Genomic DNA, 16,440 nt, shown 5'->3' on the forward strand with positions numbered 1-16,440 from the left:
TTTTTCGTAGTCGTTTCCTTGGGTCGCTGCAAGCGATCCATTCCGTTGTCCTGTTTGTAAGGCAGAACACAGGATCCGCGTCGCGGAAAACATATTCTTGGTCGTACTGATGGTGAGTTGACGCTGATCTTATATTCAGTAGTTCTTCTCGACTGTATGTAATGAAACCTAAGATGACCTGGGGTACTAATGTAAGAAATAACACGTAAAAAAACAAAAAACTGCATAGTTTCAACAAGAGACACTGGGAGACTGGGAGAGACACCACTGACATGCACATACGCCACCTACTAAAGGACAGGGAGAACAACAATTTACAAACAGGAAAAAAAGCATTGACAACATTATTTTCTTCAGGGTCTGCTGCAGAAAGAAAGCATCAGAACTATGAGAGAGAGAAAGAGATGTTCCGCAGAGGTCGTCAGAGGACAGGAGAACCCTGTAGGATTAAGTGAGATTAATCAGCTCCTCCAATACATCTGCACTAAACACACACACACCTATTGTAGTAGAATGTACTTGTTCAATGAATAGGATACTTCCCTCAGATTACACAGATCAACAAAGAATTTGAAAACAAACATACAACCCATATTTATGTTTATTTATTTTCCCTTGTGTACTTCAACCATTTGTACATTGTTACAACACTGTATATATACATAATATGACATTTGTAATCTCTTTATTGTTTTGAAACTTCTGTATGTGTAATGTTTACTGTTCATTTTTATTGTTTATTTCACTTTTGTATATTACAGTGAGGGAAACAAGTATTTGATCCCCTGCTGATTTTGTACGTTTGCCCTCTGACAAAGAAATGATCAGTCTATAATTTTAATGGTAGGTTTATTTGAACAGTGAGAGACAGAATAACAACAACAAAAATCCAGAAAAACACATGTCAAAAATGTTACAAATTGATTTGCATTTTAATGAGGGAAATAAGTATTTGACCCCTCTGCAAAACATGACTTAGTGCTTGGTGGCAAAACCCTTGTTAGCAATCACAGAGGTCAGACGTTTCTTGTAGTTGGCCACCAGGTTTGTATACATCTCAGGAGGGATTTTGTCCCACTCCTCTTTGCAGATCTTCTCCAAGTCATTAAGTTTTCGAGGCTGACGTTTGGCAACTCGAACCTTCAGCTCCCTCCACAGATTTTCTATGGGATTAAGGTCTGGAGACTGGCTAGGCCACTCCAGGACCTTAATGTGCTTCTTCTTGAGCCACTCCTTTGTTGCCTTGGCTGTGTGTTTTGGGTCATTGTCATGCTGGAATACCCATCCATTAACCATTTTCAATGCCCTGGCTGAGGGAAGGAGGTTCTCACTAAAGATTTGACGGTACATGGCCCCGTCCATCGTCCCTTTGATGCGGTAAAGTTGTCCTGTCCCCTGAGCAGAACAACACACCCAAAACATAATGTTTCCACCTCCATGTTTGACGGTGGGGATGGTGTTCTTGGGGTCTTAGGCAACATTCCTCCTCCAAACACGGCGAGTTGAATTGATGCCAAAGAGGTCCATTTTGGTCTCATCTGATCACAACACTTTCACTCAGTTGTCCTCTGAATCATTCAGATGTTCATTGGCAAACTTCAGATGGGCATGTATATGTGCTTTCTTGAGCAGGGGGACCTTGCGGGTGCTGCAGGATTTCAGTCCTTCACGATGTAGTGTGTCACCAATTGTTTTCTTGGTGACTATGGTCCCAGCTTGAGATCATTGACAAGATCTTCCCATGTAGTTCTGGGCTGATTCCTCACCGTTCTCATGATCATTGCAACCACGAGGTGATATCTTGCATGGAGCCCCAGGCTGAGGGAGATTGACAGTTCGTTTGTGTTTCTTCCATTTGCGAATAATCGCACCAACTCTTGTCACCTTCTCACCAAGCTGCTTGGCGATGGTCTTGTAGCCCATTCCAGCCTTGTGTAGGTCTACAATCTTGTCCCTGACATCCTTGGGGAGCTCTTTGGTCTTGGCCATGGTGGAGAGTTTGGAATCTGATTGATTGATTGCCTCTGTGGACAGGTGTCTTTTATACAGGTAACAAACTGAGATTAGGAGCACTCCCTTTAAGAGTGTGCTCCTAATCTCAGCTCGTTGCCTGTATAAAATACACCTGGGAGCCAGAAATATTTCTGATTGAGAGGGGGTCAAATACTTATTTCCCTCATTAAAATGCAAATAAATGTATAACATTTTTGACATGTGTTTTTCTGGATTTTTTGTTGTTATTCTGTCTCTCACTGTTCAAATAAACCACCATTAAAATTATAGACTGACAATTTCTTTGTCAGTGGGCAAACATATAAAATCAGCAGGGGATCAAATAATTGTTTCCCTCGTTGTAGAGCTGTCTGGACAGTTGAGAAAGGAACCATAGTAAAATATGAAGCAGACGGTGTCATTATTGTGTGTGTGATATTAACATGGGCCACCTGCAGCCCAGAGAGAAACCAGCTGGTGTGTGTGTGTATGTTATCTGTAGGAGTTGAGAGGCCAGATGACATGCTGACCCAACAGTCAGCTCCCCCAGCACAGCCATCTGCATCCCAAATGGCACCCTATTCCCTACACAGTGCACTACTTTTGACCAGAGCCTCTAGTCAAAAGTAATGCACTGTGTAGGGAATAGGGTACCATTTGGGAAGCAGCCTCAATTACACAGAGACCAGTATGTGTGAGGTCAAAACTAGGGCTCAGAGTTTCTCCTGGAGGTCAAACTCCTGGTCCTCCTCATACTAGACCTGGCCCTCCTCATACTAGACCTGGCCCTCCTCATACTAGACCTGGCCCTCCTCATACTAGACCTGGCCCTCCTCATACTAGACCTGGCCCTCCTCATACTAGACCTGGCCCTCCTCGTACTAGACCTGGCCCTCCTCGTACTAGACCTGGCCCTCCTCGTACTAGACCTGGCCCTCCTCGTACTAGACCTGGCCCTCCTCGTACTAGACCTGGCCCTCCTCGTACTAGACCTGGCCCTCCTCGTACTAGACCTGGCCCTCCTCATAAAAGACCTGGGTCATCAGGCATTGGGCTAAAGAACTGGCCTAATGACTGCTCACCTCCATTCACTATGAAATATCATACATGTGCAGACAACTTGGAACAATAGGATTTAATAACATCAGAGAAATGAATGATGTTTTATCTTATAACATTGTTTTATTTGATGTGGAAGCATTTTTTATTTAAAGGTAGACTCAGCGAAATGATGTTGCCACAGACAGCACCACAGCTATTGAGATGAGTGAGATGCAAGACTTTGCTCTCACACAGTCACACACAGTATCTGCGTATGAGCACGGGTTCACATCACACTGTTACAGCGTGGAGGACAGGGCACCAAGACAGCGGAGAAGTTGAGCCTCACACTTCAAGGCTCTTAGTTGTTGCGGAAATTTACCCACTATGCCGTTTATATTCTGAATCTACGTCAAATCACAGAGTCTACCTTTAAACAAAATATTTTGAGATGTTTGTTCTTTGTAGAGTTTCTAAATCAATAGATTTTCTTCCCCTTGTTTCTTTACTCCATCTGCTCTGCTAGGTTTGCGTCCCAAGTGGCACCCTATTCCCATCAGTTTATAGTGCACTACCTTTGACCAGGGTCCACAGGGCTCTGGTCAAAAGTAGTGCACTATATAAGGAATAGGGTGCCACTTGGGACGTAGACCTGTCAGTTTGAGACTAAGAGCACAACAGTAAAATGACTAAGTCTATAAAAATAAAATGTTTCATTGAACGGACGTGTCATGTTCAATTGACAGAGGCAGTAAATATGTTGCTTATAAAAATGACAATAAACTTCTCTCAGCTCAGCAACAGGCCCTGCCCATAGTACACGGTTCCACCCTGGACCCTGAGGACACTGAGACCTTCTATAGCTCCTCACTTTATAATGCTGGCCTTGACAGTGAGAAGAACCCAGTGGTTGTCTGGGGTCATACAACATTATGAATGACAGGATTGTACTGTGTGGAGAGAGACCGTGGCTGTCATGTATACCCCTAACCCTGTCATGTATCACCCAAACCCTGTCATGTATACCCCTAACCCTGTCATGTATCACCCAAACCCTGTCATGTATACCCCTAACCCTGTCATGTATCACCCAAACCCTGTCATGTATCACCCCAACCCTGTCATGTATCACCCTAACCCTGTCATGTATCACCCTAACATGTATCACCCTAACCCTGTCATGTATCACCCTAACCCAGTCATGTATCACCCTAACCCTGTCATGTATCACCCTAACATGTATACCCCTAACCCTGTCATGTATCACCCTAACCCTGTCATTTATCACCCTAACATGTATACCCCTAACCATGTCATGTATCACCCTAACATGTATCACCCTAACCCTGTCATGTATCACCCTAACATGTATCACCCTAACCCTGTCATGTATCACCCTAACATGTATACCCCTAACCCTGTCATGTATCACCCTAACCCTGTCATGTATCACCCTAACCCTGTCATGTATCACCCTAACATGTATACCCCTAACCCTGTCATGTATCACCCTAACCCTGTCATGTATCACCCTAACATTTATCACCCTAACCCTGTCATGTATCACCCTAACCCTGTCATGTATCACCCTAACCCTGTCATGTATCACCCTAACCCTGTCATGTATACCCCTAACCCTGTCATGTATCACCCTAACATGTATCACCCTAACCCTGTCATGTATACCCCTAACCCTTTCATGTATCACCCTAACCCTGTCATGTATCACCCAAACCCTGTCATGTATCACCCAAACCCTGTCATGTATCACCCTAACCCTGTCATGTATCACCCTAACCCTGTCATGTATCACCCAAACCCTGTCATGTATCACCCTAACATGTATCACCCTAACCCTGTCATGTATCACCCAAACCCTAACCCTAACCACTGAGTATTCCATCAGTAGACTAGTTACTTCTACAGACCTTGTAGAATAGAGGACACGTCAGAAGCAGATATCATTATAGCCGACAAGAAAAACTGTTGAATTAGGGTTGCTTGTTACAGCTTTCAACCACACATCAATCAATCAATTAATTCAATCAATCAGCCAGGAGCATGTTGACTAACCATAGTCGTCCAGCATCTTGCAGGGGATGTCCAGGTGGGTGGAGCCAAAGGGGTTCCGTACGAATCTCCGCCTCCTCCGTAAGTCGTCCTCCCAGTAATCCAGACGCCAGAAGTCATTCAGCTGACTGAGAGACAGACAGAGAGAGACAGGTTAGACTAAGAGACAGGCAGAGATAGAGAGACAGGTTAGACTGAGAGACAGACAGAGATAGACAGGCACGCACGCACGCACGCACGCACGCACGCACACACACACACACACACACAGCACCACAACACCACAACACCAGGATCCATCCCCACAGCAGCAGCAGCAGAAGCCACTACACTATAAATCACTAACACTCCCATTAACAAATACAGCATCAAATTACAAGTCTAAATGGCCCAGCTTGCCTCCTTTTTAACTATGTTTTTTAACAAGACTTATAAATCATAGAGGTAGGACTCTCAACACAGGCAGGGAGGGAGACAGGGCGGGATGGAGGGAGGCAGGGAGAGAAGGAGGGAGAGGGAGAAAGGAGGGTGGGAGGCAGGGAGAGGAGGGCGGCATGGAGGGACGGAGGCATGGAGGGATGGAGGGAAGGAGGGAGGGAGGCAGCAACATGGGGTTTAATAATGATGGGGAGGGTCTGAGAACACTCCCTCCCTGTGTGTGTGTATGTGGAGCCATGATTAAAATAATGTGTTGAAATATTCATTGAAATGATTCCCAGAACCCTGGGGCAACCCAAAAGAAAATTGCATTTTTATTCATTATTAATAACAGCAAATTAGAGCCTTGAAAACCGGAGAGAAAGAAGGGAACAGCTCCAGCATGTGGTAACCATCTTGGTAAAAATGATTATTCCAACATTTGCAGGGAGGACCTGGGAAGGAGGATAATTTTATTGCTCGCAGCTAATGCAAACCATTAAGCAGTGGGCCCAGCATCAGGTTACTAAGTGCAGCTCTGGCTGGACACATTTCAAAGGCTTTGTGTTTCATTCAAGGGGAACTAAAAGTAGAAAATCACTGCAAGTAATTTACGTACTCTAAACGAAGCTGTGGAGAGAAATATGGAGCGAGGGAGAGAGTGATGATTAAAGTAGAGCAGATGACAGTTTGGTCTGAGAAGATCCTCAGTCACATCAATGGACCATGTGCTTCATCTTCATCCTCTCCATCTAGACCAGAGTGAGGAACTACACAAGTCCGCCTTCTCTTCTGACCGTGTCCCACATGGCACCATATTCCCTATATACTGAGTGTATAAAACATTAGAAACAGCTTCCTAATATTGAGTTGCCATCAGAACGGCCTCAATTCATTGGGGCATTGACTCTACAAGGTGTCAAAAGCGTTCCACAGGGATGCTGGTACATGTGACTCCAATGCTTCCCACAGTTGTGTCAACTTGCCTGGATGTCCTTTGGATGGTGGACCACTCTTCATACACACAGGAAACTGTTGAGTGTGAAAAACCCAGCAGCGTTGCAGTTCTTGACACACTCAAACCTGTGTGCCTGACACCTACTACCATACCCCGTTCAAAGGCACTTAAATATTTTGTCTTGCCCACTCACCCTCTGAATGGCACATATGCACGATCCATGTCACAATTGTCTCAAGGCTTAGAAATCGTTATTTATCCTGTCTCCTGCCCTTCATATACACTGATTGAAGTGCATTTTACAAGTGACATCAATAAGGGATCATAGCTTTCACCTGGTCAGTCGATATCACGGAAAGAGCCGTTCCTAATATTTTGTACACTCAGTGTATAGCGACCTACTTTCGGCCAGGGCTCTTTCATTTTCCTTTTACCAGTACAGAACCATATTAAAATGATGCCTCCACCTCCACCTTAAAAATGATCCAGTCAGAATGTATTACCACCACCAAAAACAAGAACAACAACCCAGACAGCTGCCCAGTTACCAATCCACCTCCAGTTTTGGCAATTTGGCTAGCAGCCAGGGCTACCATTGTATAGTCCCCCCCAATATTGAGTCAGTCTAAACAGATTAACTTGTTACAAGGGGATCACATCACCAAACCGCTCTATGAATATAATATGAATATAATATGAATTTAATATCTACAACTGTCAGTAAACTGAAGGCTCAGGAGACTTAGCAGGCCTTTGACAGCCACGAGAGCTCAGTCTCAGTTAAGCATCAATCAACTGTGTGTGTGTGTGTGTGTGTGAGTGTGAGTGTGTGTGCAGAGTATCAGTGTGCCTAGAGCTTGTCCCCTGTCTGTCAGTCTCCCAGCAGGCTTGAAGCAGAAGAACAGAGATGTCAGTAGGTGGAGAGGCGAATTCACGTAAATTATATTCTAAACGCTAGATTACACAGCCAGAAAAATGGAAATACACTGAAGGCAGATGAGAGATTACTGTTACAGATTATAACCCCTAATTCCCACTACAAATAGACTGCCAACCGCGGTGGGGGAGGAAGGAGCTGCTTTGAACATTTCCTCTACACCGCATTAAACACATATGATGCGTGAGATTTGATAATCATTTGTGTACAGCAACCTAAACTGCAAGCCACAATGTTTTCATTTGTATCTAGATAATACGAATCAAACATTCAACAAACCAACCCCAACATTACAAGGATTGATTAACCAAGCAAACATGATGATTTCTCTCCCCCTGACCCCCCACCCCAACCTCATCCCCCACCATATGCTTTCACTTTGGAGGTGGTTTAGTAGTGAATGAAAAGGAGAAATAGAAAGATGAGGAGGAGGAGGAAAGGGAGAGAGGAGAATGAGAGAGGGGCCAGTGATACTCTAAACCGTGTGGTTGGCACCAGACAGGTTCTGGACCTTCGTGCCAACCTGCATTACTGAAGGAGACTGGGCCAGGCAGCTCAGTGTGGGTGGCACGGGATGTCTTCCAAATGGCACCCTATGCAAACCCTATACTATGGGCCTTGGTCTAAAGAAGTGCACTATATAGGGAATGCTATTTGGGAGGCAGACTGGATGGTCTGGTGCTGGGGGGCTCCGGGGAATGGCTCCCATAGGGGGCTAACTCAGTTAGCTCACACACACACATCTAAAACACTAGACTCCTAAGGGCTCTGGTCAAAAGTAGTGCACTATATAGGGAATATGGTGCCATTTGAGGCACAGCCCGAGAGAGAGGCCAAGGTGAGAGAGACAGAGAGCGACATCGTTCCTCCCTCAGTCTGTGAGTGTATTGAAAGTATTCGGAGCTGGGGGTTTTCATTTGTTTTTTTGTGTGACCAAATCTTTATTTATTTTGTCATTTTTGGTAGTCTGTGTGGTATTCTGAGTATACTGATGGTATTCTGTGTGGTATTCTGAGTATACTGATGGTAGTCTGTGTGGTATTCTGAGTATACTGATGGTATTCTGTGTGCACTGATGGTATTGTAAGTGTATTGAATTTGATGATATTCTGATTATACTAATGGTATTCTGAGTGTACCGATGGTATTGCAAGTGTATTGATGGTATTCTAAGTGTATTCCAAGAGTATATTCGGAGCAGAGTAAGAGAGAAGGAAACAAAGACAGATTGCAAACTGAGAGGTGTTAAAACTGTGAAGTTCTCATCGATAAATTCACTAAAATCCATCTAATAGGACATGTCCGATATTCTTCAGCATCTGAAGCTATATGTCTTCTCTGCTTTGCTGAATCCAATATGAGCACAACAAAGCTTCATTTCATGCATGAGCTAGAGAAATGCATGCTGGGAAATAATGTGACGCTAGAACAGCTTCAGACACAGATGTACTCCAGGCGGGTTACAAAGTCTGTTTGATACTAAAACAAAGATTTAGTATATGTCTGCCAGCCAAGGTCTTCTATTGATGTTAGGCTAACATTAGACTTGTAGAAACAGACAAATACTACTAAATGATATGAGGGTAAATACACAATAGTGAATCAAATCATTTGACGAGGCGCGCCCTTGGAATATAGTGAACATTTCATCAATAGAGACTGTAAAGTGCGAGGCAGTGACAGCCAGTTTATCTCAATGGGATCTGTGAGGAGGACTGACTGGCTCTCCACTCCCCTGTTCTCCCCTCGTAGTGGGGCTTCATGACAGGCATAAAGAATGACTGAGGCCAAGCCTCCCAGAAACTGGCTAAATTTATTAGCCCTGTCACACATCAATCACACAAATGGATTTCAAACTGCATTTTAAAAGCTAATTTTCCAGACCTGATAACCAAGAGGAAACATGGTGGCCATTATTCACAGAAGCTTTTAGATTGTAGGTGCAGCACAATAAATGTGTAAAAAGACTATCTTCTCTCCATTTTCCTCTGTGTATTCAAATCCCATATCTCCGGAATATGTGTGTGTGTGTGTGTGTGTGTCTTGGGGCTGTGGAGACAGATTTAACACCCCCGCTCCACAGGGAATGTGTTCTGTTTGTAAAAGGCAGTAAAACCTGACAGCCGTGACTCAAAATAAAACGGTGAAGAGGGAAATAAAAGGATTGAAAACAATTTTCCAGCACAAATACAGCCCAATCTAGGACAGTGGGAGCTGGTTTGTAGTGATGAACTAGGCTTGTATTGGCACTGGGGACAGTTATAGTATAGTGATATAGTATAGTTATAGTATAGTAGTAAAGTATAGTTATATATAGTGGTATAGTGACTTAACTCTGTACCAATGACACGACTCTACTTCCTCCCATTTTCCATGAGATTATTCATCGGAGAGAAGAGAAGGAGGAGGAGAGGAAGGGAGGAATAGGGCAGGCTAATACTAATACTTGGTGTCTGTCAGGCCTGCACTTTGCTGCCTGCAGATAATATTAGAGGCTTGTTTAAGGCTGAACTGTCCATCAAAGTGCAGCTAAAGTAACTACTTATAACACTGTATGTCAAAGCACAGATACAATAACTAGCACCCACTCAGAAAGACAGACAGAGAAGCAGGCAGCAGAGATGGAGAAACTGTCTGTATCCAGCCTGTCAGGTTATTCTCACCTCCTCACTCCACGTTTGCGTCCAAAATTACACCCTATTTTACAAAAGCCCCATGGGTCCTGGTCAAAAGTAGTGCACTACATTGGGTATAGGGTGCCATTTGAGACACATACCATCTCTAGCGCCTGGCTGTTGTATGCTGCCCCCCATCAAGGTCATATCTCTGTTAGAAAAACAACAAGCCATTATATCAACAAACAATTACAGCTGACCACGTTGTCAATGACCCAGTTAAGAGTGTTCACTCCAGAGTGTTCTTCAAACAAGGTGGTAAACTGGACCATGTTTATTTCTAACATGTTTATTTCTAGTGAGGTCATACAGATAGTTCTACTGTATATGAACCATAACCCTCTGGAGGGACAATCATTCAGATAGAAAAGGAGTATACACATTTCAGTTAGAACAGAACTGTCCATGTTTCAGTTTACAACAGAACAAACCATGTTTCAGTTAGAACAGAACTAACCATGTTTCAGTTAGAACAGAACTAACCATGTTTCAGTTAGAACAGAACTAACCATGTTTCAATTAGAACAGAACTAACCATGTTTCAGTTAGAACAGAACTAACCATGTTTCAGTTAGAACAGAACAAACCATGTTTCAGTTAGAACAGAACTAACTAACTATGTTTCAGTTAGAACAGAACAAACCATGTTTCAGTTAGAACAGAACTAACCATGTTTCAGTTAGAATAGAACTAACCATGTTTCAGTTAGAACAGAACTAACCATGTTTCAGTTAGAACAGAACAAACCATGTTTCAGTTAGAACAGAACAAACCATGTTTCAGTTAGAACAGAACTAACCATGTTTCAGTTAGAATAGAACTAACCATGGTTCAGTTAGAATAGAACTAACCATGTTTCAGTTAGAACAGAACTAACTATGTTTCAGTTAGAACAGAACAAACCACGTTTCAGTTAGAACAGAACTAACCACGATTCAGTTAGCCATGTTTCAGTTAGAACAGAATAAACCATGTTTCCGTTAGGACAGCACAAACCATGTTTCAGTTAGGACAGCACAAACCCTGTTTCAGTTAGGACAGCACTATCTAAGTTTTAATTAGAACATAACTATAGTGGTTTCAGCATCAGCCAGTTTGTCCTGACAGAAAGGGCTAAAAAAGATGAAATAAAACACAATTATATTCTCTTTAAATGCTTCCATTTGAGACTGGGGGATAATTATAATAAATAGCAGTAATCAGTGACTAGTCTATTTAAAGAGGCAGGACTGGTTAGTGTCTCACCACACACACCCTGTCCTGTGAAGGGGGTGCCCTGCCCTGCGCCCCGAGCCCTGCGCCCCACACTCTGTACCCCAAGCCCCGCGTGACACTGACACTAAACACACTCCAGAGCTCTCAGATTAAGTCCTTCTGAGAACAAATGGTCTTTCTTCTCTCCTCCGTCCACACTCTGTCCAACTACCAATGAGAGGAAGCTATTCATTGTCTATGATCTGTCAATGGTTTAGGCTCGGGTCACTGTTAACATGATTCACTGGTCAGTATTACCATGACACACTAAACCATTATGCTCTGGAGACATGGCAACCATGTCCTAAAATGTAATCATGGAGGAACTAGGGTTGCAAAATTCAGGTAATTTCCCCAAAATTCTCAGTTTTTCTACAAATACGGGATTTCCTGCTCATTCCCTTGTGATTTTCCAACTTGGATTTCTGTAAAACCTGAAAATTTTGGAAAAGTTACCAGAATTTTGCAACCCTAGGAAGTACTGCATGATGGTCTCTCAAAAACAAATAATCTACCAAACCATTATACTTCTGAAACCTGCCATATCACTCAAAAACCATGCAGTATTATACTGATATTTTTTAACACATTTAATACAGAAACATTCAACAACAATCAGAAACTTTCTGTCCAAAAATGATGCAGAAAAATTAATCCATGCTTTTGTCACTTCTAGGTTAGACTACTGCAATGCTCTATTTTCCGGCTACCCGGATAAAGCACTAAATAAACTTCAGTTAGTGCTAAATACGGCTGCTAGAATCCTGACTAGAACCAAAAAATTTGATCATATTACTCCAGTGCTAGCCTCTCTACACTGGCTTCCTGTCAAAGCAAGGGCTGATTTCAAGGTTTTACTGCTAACCTACAAAGCATTACATGGGCTTGCTCCTACCTACCTCTCTGATTTGGTCCTGCCGTACATACCTACACGTACGCTACGGTCACAAGACGCAGGCCTCCTAATTGTCCCTAGAATTTCTAAGCAAACAGCTGGAGGCAGGGCTTTCTCCTATAGAGCTCCATTTTTATGGAACGGTCTGCCTACCCATGTCAGAGACGCAAACTCGGTCTCAACCTTTAAGTCTTTACTGAAGACTCATCTCTTCAGTGGGTCATATGATTGAGTGTAGTCTGGCCCAGGAGTGGGAAGGTGAACAGAAAGGCTCTGGAGCAACGAACCGCCCTTGCTGTCTCTGCCTGGCCGGTTCCCCTCTTTCCACTGGGATTCTCTGCCTCTAACCCTGTTACAGGGGCTGAGTCACTGGCTTGCTGGGGCTCTCTCGTGCCGTCCCTGGGGGGGGTGCGTCACCTGGGTGGGTTGATTCACTGTTGTGGTCGGCCTGTCTGGGTTGCCCCCCCCCCCTTGGGTTGTACCGTGGCGGAGATCTTTGTGGGCTATACTCGGCCTTGTCTCAGGATGGTAAGTTGGTGGTTGAAGATATCCCTCTAGTGGTGTGGGGGCTGTGCTTTGGCAAAGTGGGTGGGGTTATATCCTTCCTGTTTGGCCCTGTCCGGGGGTGTCCTCGGATGGGGCCACAGTGTCTCCTGACCCCTCCTGTCTCAGCCTCCAGTATTTATGCTGCAGTAGTTTATGTGTCGGGGGCTAGGGTCAGTTTGTTATATCTGGAGTACTTCTCCTGTCCTATTCGGTGTCCTGTGTGAATCTAAGTGTGCGTTCTCTAATTCTCTCCTTCTCTCTTTCTTTCTCTCTCTCTGAGGACCTGAGCCCTAGGACCATGCCCCAGGACTACCTGACATGATGACTCCTTGCTGTCCCCAGTCCACCTGGCCATGCTGCTGCTCCAGTTTCAACTGGCCTGGGCCCTAGGACCATGTCCCAGGACTACCTGACATGAGGACTCCTTGCTGTCCCCAGTCCACCTGGCCATGCTCCTGCTCCAGTTTCAACTGTTCTGCCTTACTATTATTCAACCATGCTGGTCATTTATGAACATTTGAACATCTTGGCCACGTTCTGTTATAATCTCCACCCGGCACAGCCAGAAGAGGACTGGCCACCCCACATATGCTCTCTCTAATTCTCTCTTTCTTTCTCTCTCTCGGAGGACCTGAGCCCTAGGACCGTGCCCCAGGACTACCTGACACAATGCCCCAGTCCACCTGACTGTGCTGCGGCTCCAGTTTCAACTGTTCTGCCTTATTATTATTCGACCATGCTGGTCATTTATGAACATTTGAACATCTTGGTCATGTTCTGTTATAATCTCTACCCGGCACAGCCAGAAGAGGACTGGCCACCCCACATAGCCCGGTTCCTCTCTAGGTTTCTTCCTAGGTTTTGGCCTTTCTAGGGAGTTTTTCCTAGCCACCGTGCTTTTACACCTGCATTGTTTGCTGTTTGGGGTTTTAGGCTGGGTTTCTGTACAGCACTTTGAGATATCAGCTGATGTACGAAGGGCTATATAAATAAATTTGATTTGATTTGATTTGAACATCGGCTTTCAAACGTCTCACAAAACAGGCAGTGTAGATGACGGATCCCTAAGGATAGAAAGGTTTCAACCGGTCAGGTATAAAAAACATTCAGCCATCTAATTGACTAAAAAAGTCTGAAAACAAAACCATGTCTGTCAATCAGTGTACTATATCACTGACCGTCTTTGATCACCATGGTGACACATTATTCTACATCAACAGACAGACACAGCTAAATACAACTGCACATCAACATGAGGCGACTGGAAACCATATGGCCATGGATGGTGTATCAATTGTAATTCTTCAAAGTAAATTCTGAAAACAGCCCAACAATACATCAGAAATAAGATAATTTGTGTAATGAATGCATATTAACGCATTAAGAGTAAGACTACCATCAATACCCATGAGTAACAGTCAGACTACAGTCAATAACAGTCAGACTAAAGTCAGTAACAGTCAGACTACAGTCAGACTACAGTCAGACTACAGTCAGTAACAGTCAGTAACAGTCAGACAAAAGTCAGTGACAGTCAGACAAAAGTCAGTGACAGTCAGACAAAAGTCAGTGACAGTTAGACTACAGTCAGTGACAGTCAGACTAAAGTCAATAACAGTCAGACTACAGTCATACTACAGCCAGACTACAGTCAGGCTACAGCCAGACTACAGTCAGTAACAGCCAGACTACAGTCAGTAACAGTCAGACTACAGTCAGGCTACAGTCAGGCTACAGTCAGACAACAGTCAGTAACAGTCAGACTACAGTCGGTAACAGTCATACTACAGTCAGACTAAAGTCAGTAACAGTCAGACTAGTCAGTAACAGTCAGACTACAGTCAGTAACAGTCAGACTACAGTCAGTAACAGTCAGACTAAAGTCAGTAACAGTCAGACTACAGTCAGTAACAATCAGAATACAGTCAGTAACAGTCAGGCTAAAGTCAGTAACAGTCAGACTACAGTCATACTACAGTCAGTAACAGTCAGACTAGTCAGTAACAGTTAGACTACAGTCAGTAACAGTCAGACTACAGTCAGTGACAGTCAGACTACCATCAGTAACAGTCACACTGTTAACATGATTCACTGGTCAGTATTACCATGACACACTAAACCATTCTGCTCTGGAGACATGGCAACCATGTCCTAAAATGTAATCATGGAGGAACTAGGGTTGCAAAATTCAGGTAATTTCCCCAAAATTCTCAGTTTTTCTACAAATACGGGATTTCCTGCTCATTCCCTTGTGATTTTCCAACTTGGATTTCTGTAAAACCTGAAAATTTTGGAAAAGTTACCAGAATTTTGCAACCCTAGGAAGTACTGCATGATGGTCTCTCAAAAACAAATAATCTACCAAACCATTATACTTCTGAAACCTGCCATATCACTCAAAAACCATGCAGTATTATACTGATATTTTTTAACACATTTAATACAGAAACATTCAACATCGGCTTTCAAACGTCTCACAAAACAGGCAGTGTAGATGACGGATCCCTAAGGATAGAAAGGTTTCAACCGGTCAGGTATAAAAAACATTCAGCCATCTAATTGACTAAAAAAGTCTGAAAACAAAACTATGTCTGTCAATCAGTGTACTATATCACTGACCGTCTTTGATCACAATGGTGACACATTATTCTACATCAACAGACAGACGCAGCTAAATACAACTGCACATTAACATGAGGCGACTGGAAACCATATGGCCATGGATGGTGTATCAATTGTAATTCTTCAAAGTAAATTCTGAAAACAGCCCAACAATACATCAGAAATAAGATAATTTGTGTAATGAATGCATATTAACGCATTAAGAGTAAGACTACCATCAATACCCATGAGTAACAGTCAGACTACAGTCAATAACAGTCAGACTAAAGTCAGTAACAGTCAGACTACAGTCAGTAACAGTCAGACTACAGTCAGACTAAAGTCAGTAACAGTCAGACTACAGTCAGTAACAGTCAGACTACAGTCAGACTAAAGTCAGTAACAGTCAGACAAAAGTCAGTAACAGTCAGACAAAAGTCAGTAACAGTCAGACAAAAGTCAGTGACAGTCAGACAAAAGTCAGTGACAGTCAGACTACAGTCATACTACAGCCAGACTACAGTCAGGCTACACTCAGACTACAGTCAGTAACAGCCAGACTACAGTCAGTAACAGTCAGACTACAGTCAGGCTACAGTCAGGCTACAGTCAGACAACAGTCAGTAACAGTCAGACTACAGTCAGTAACAGTCAGACTACAGTCGGTAACAGTCATACTACAGTCAGACTAAAGTCAGTAACAGTCAGACTAGTCAGTAACAGTCAGACTACAGTCAGTAACAGTCAGACTACAGTCAGTAACAGTCAGACTACAGTCAGTAACAGTCAGACTAAAGTCAGTAACAGTCAGACTACAGTCATACTACAGTCAGTAACAGTCAGACTAGTCAGTAACAGTCAGACTACAGTCAGACTAAAGTCAGTAACAGTCAGACTACAGTCAGTGACAGTCAGACTACAGTCAGTGACAGTCAGACTACAGTCATACTACAGCCAGACTACAGTCAGGCTACAGTCAGACTACAGTCAGTAACAGTCAGACTAAAGTCAGTAACAGTCAGACAACAGTCAGTAACAGTCAGACTACAGTCAG

General features: G+C 43.5%; 1 protein-coding gene across 2 annotated transcripts in view; it reads right to left on the bottom strand.

Moving 5' to 3' along the window:
• Positions 1-16,440, bottom strand: part of LOC118396847 (neurobeachin-like) — a 372,037-nt gene that overhangs the window by 169,295 nt on the left and 186,302 nt on the right. For both annotated transcript variants that reach the window (XM_052467492.1, XM_052467491.1), the window contains exon 40: positions 5,107-5,231. In XM_052467492.1, the coding sequence (XP_052323452.1) occupies positions 5,107-5,231 (125 nt within the window). The remainder of the gene's footprint in view (positions 1-5,106; positions 5,232-16,440) is intronic.

Source organism: Oncorhynchus keta, chromosome 18 (assembly GCF_023373465.1).
Source record: "Oncorhynchus keta strain PuntledgeMale-10-30-2019 chromosome 18, Oket_V2, whole genome shotgun sequence".
In the NCBI taxonomy this organism is placed as follows: Eukaryota; Metazoa; Chordata; class Actinopteri; order Salmoniformes; family Salmonidae; genus Oncorhynchus; species Oncorhynchus keta.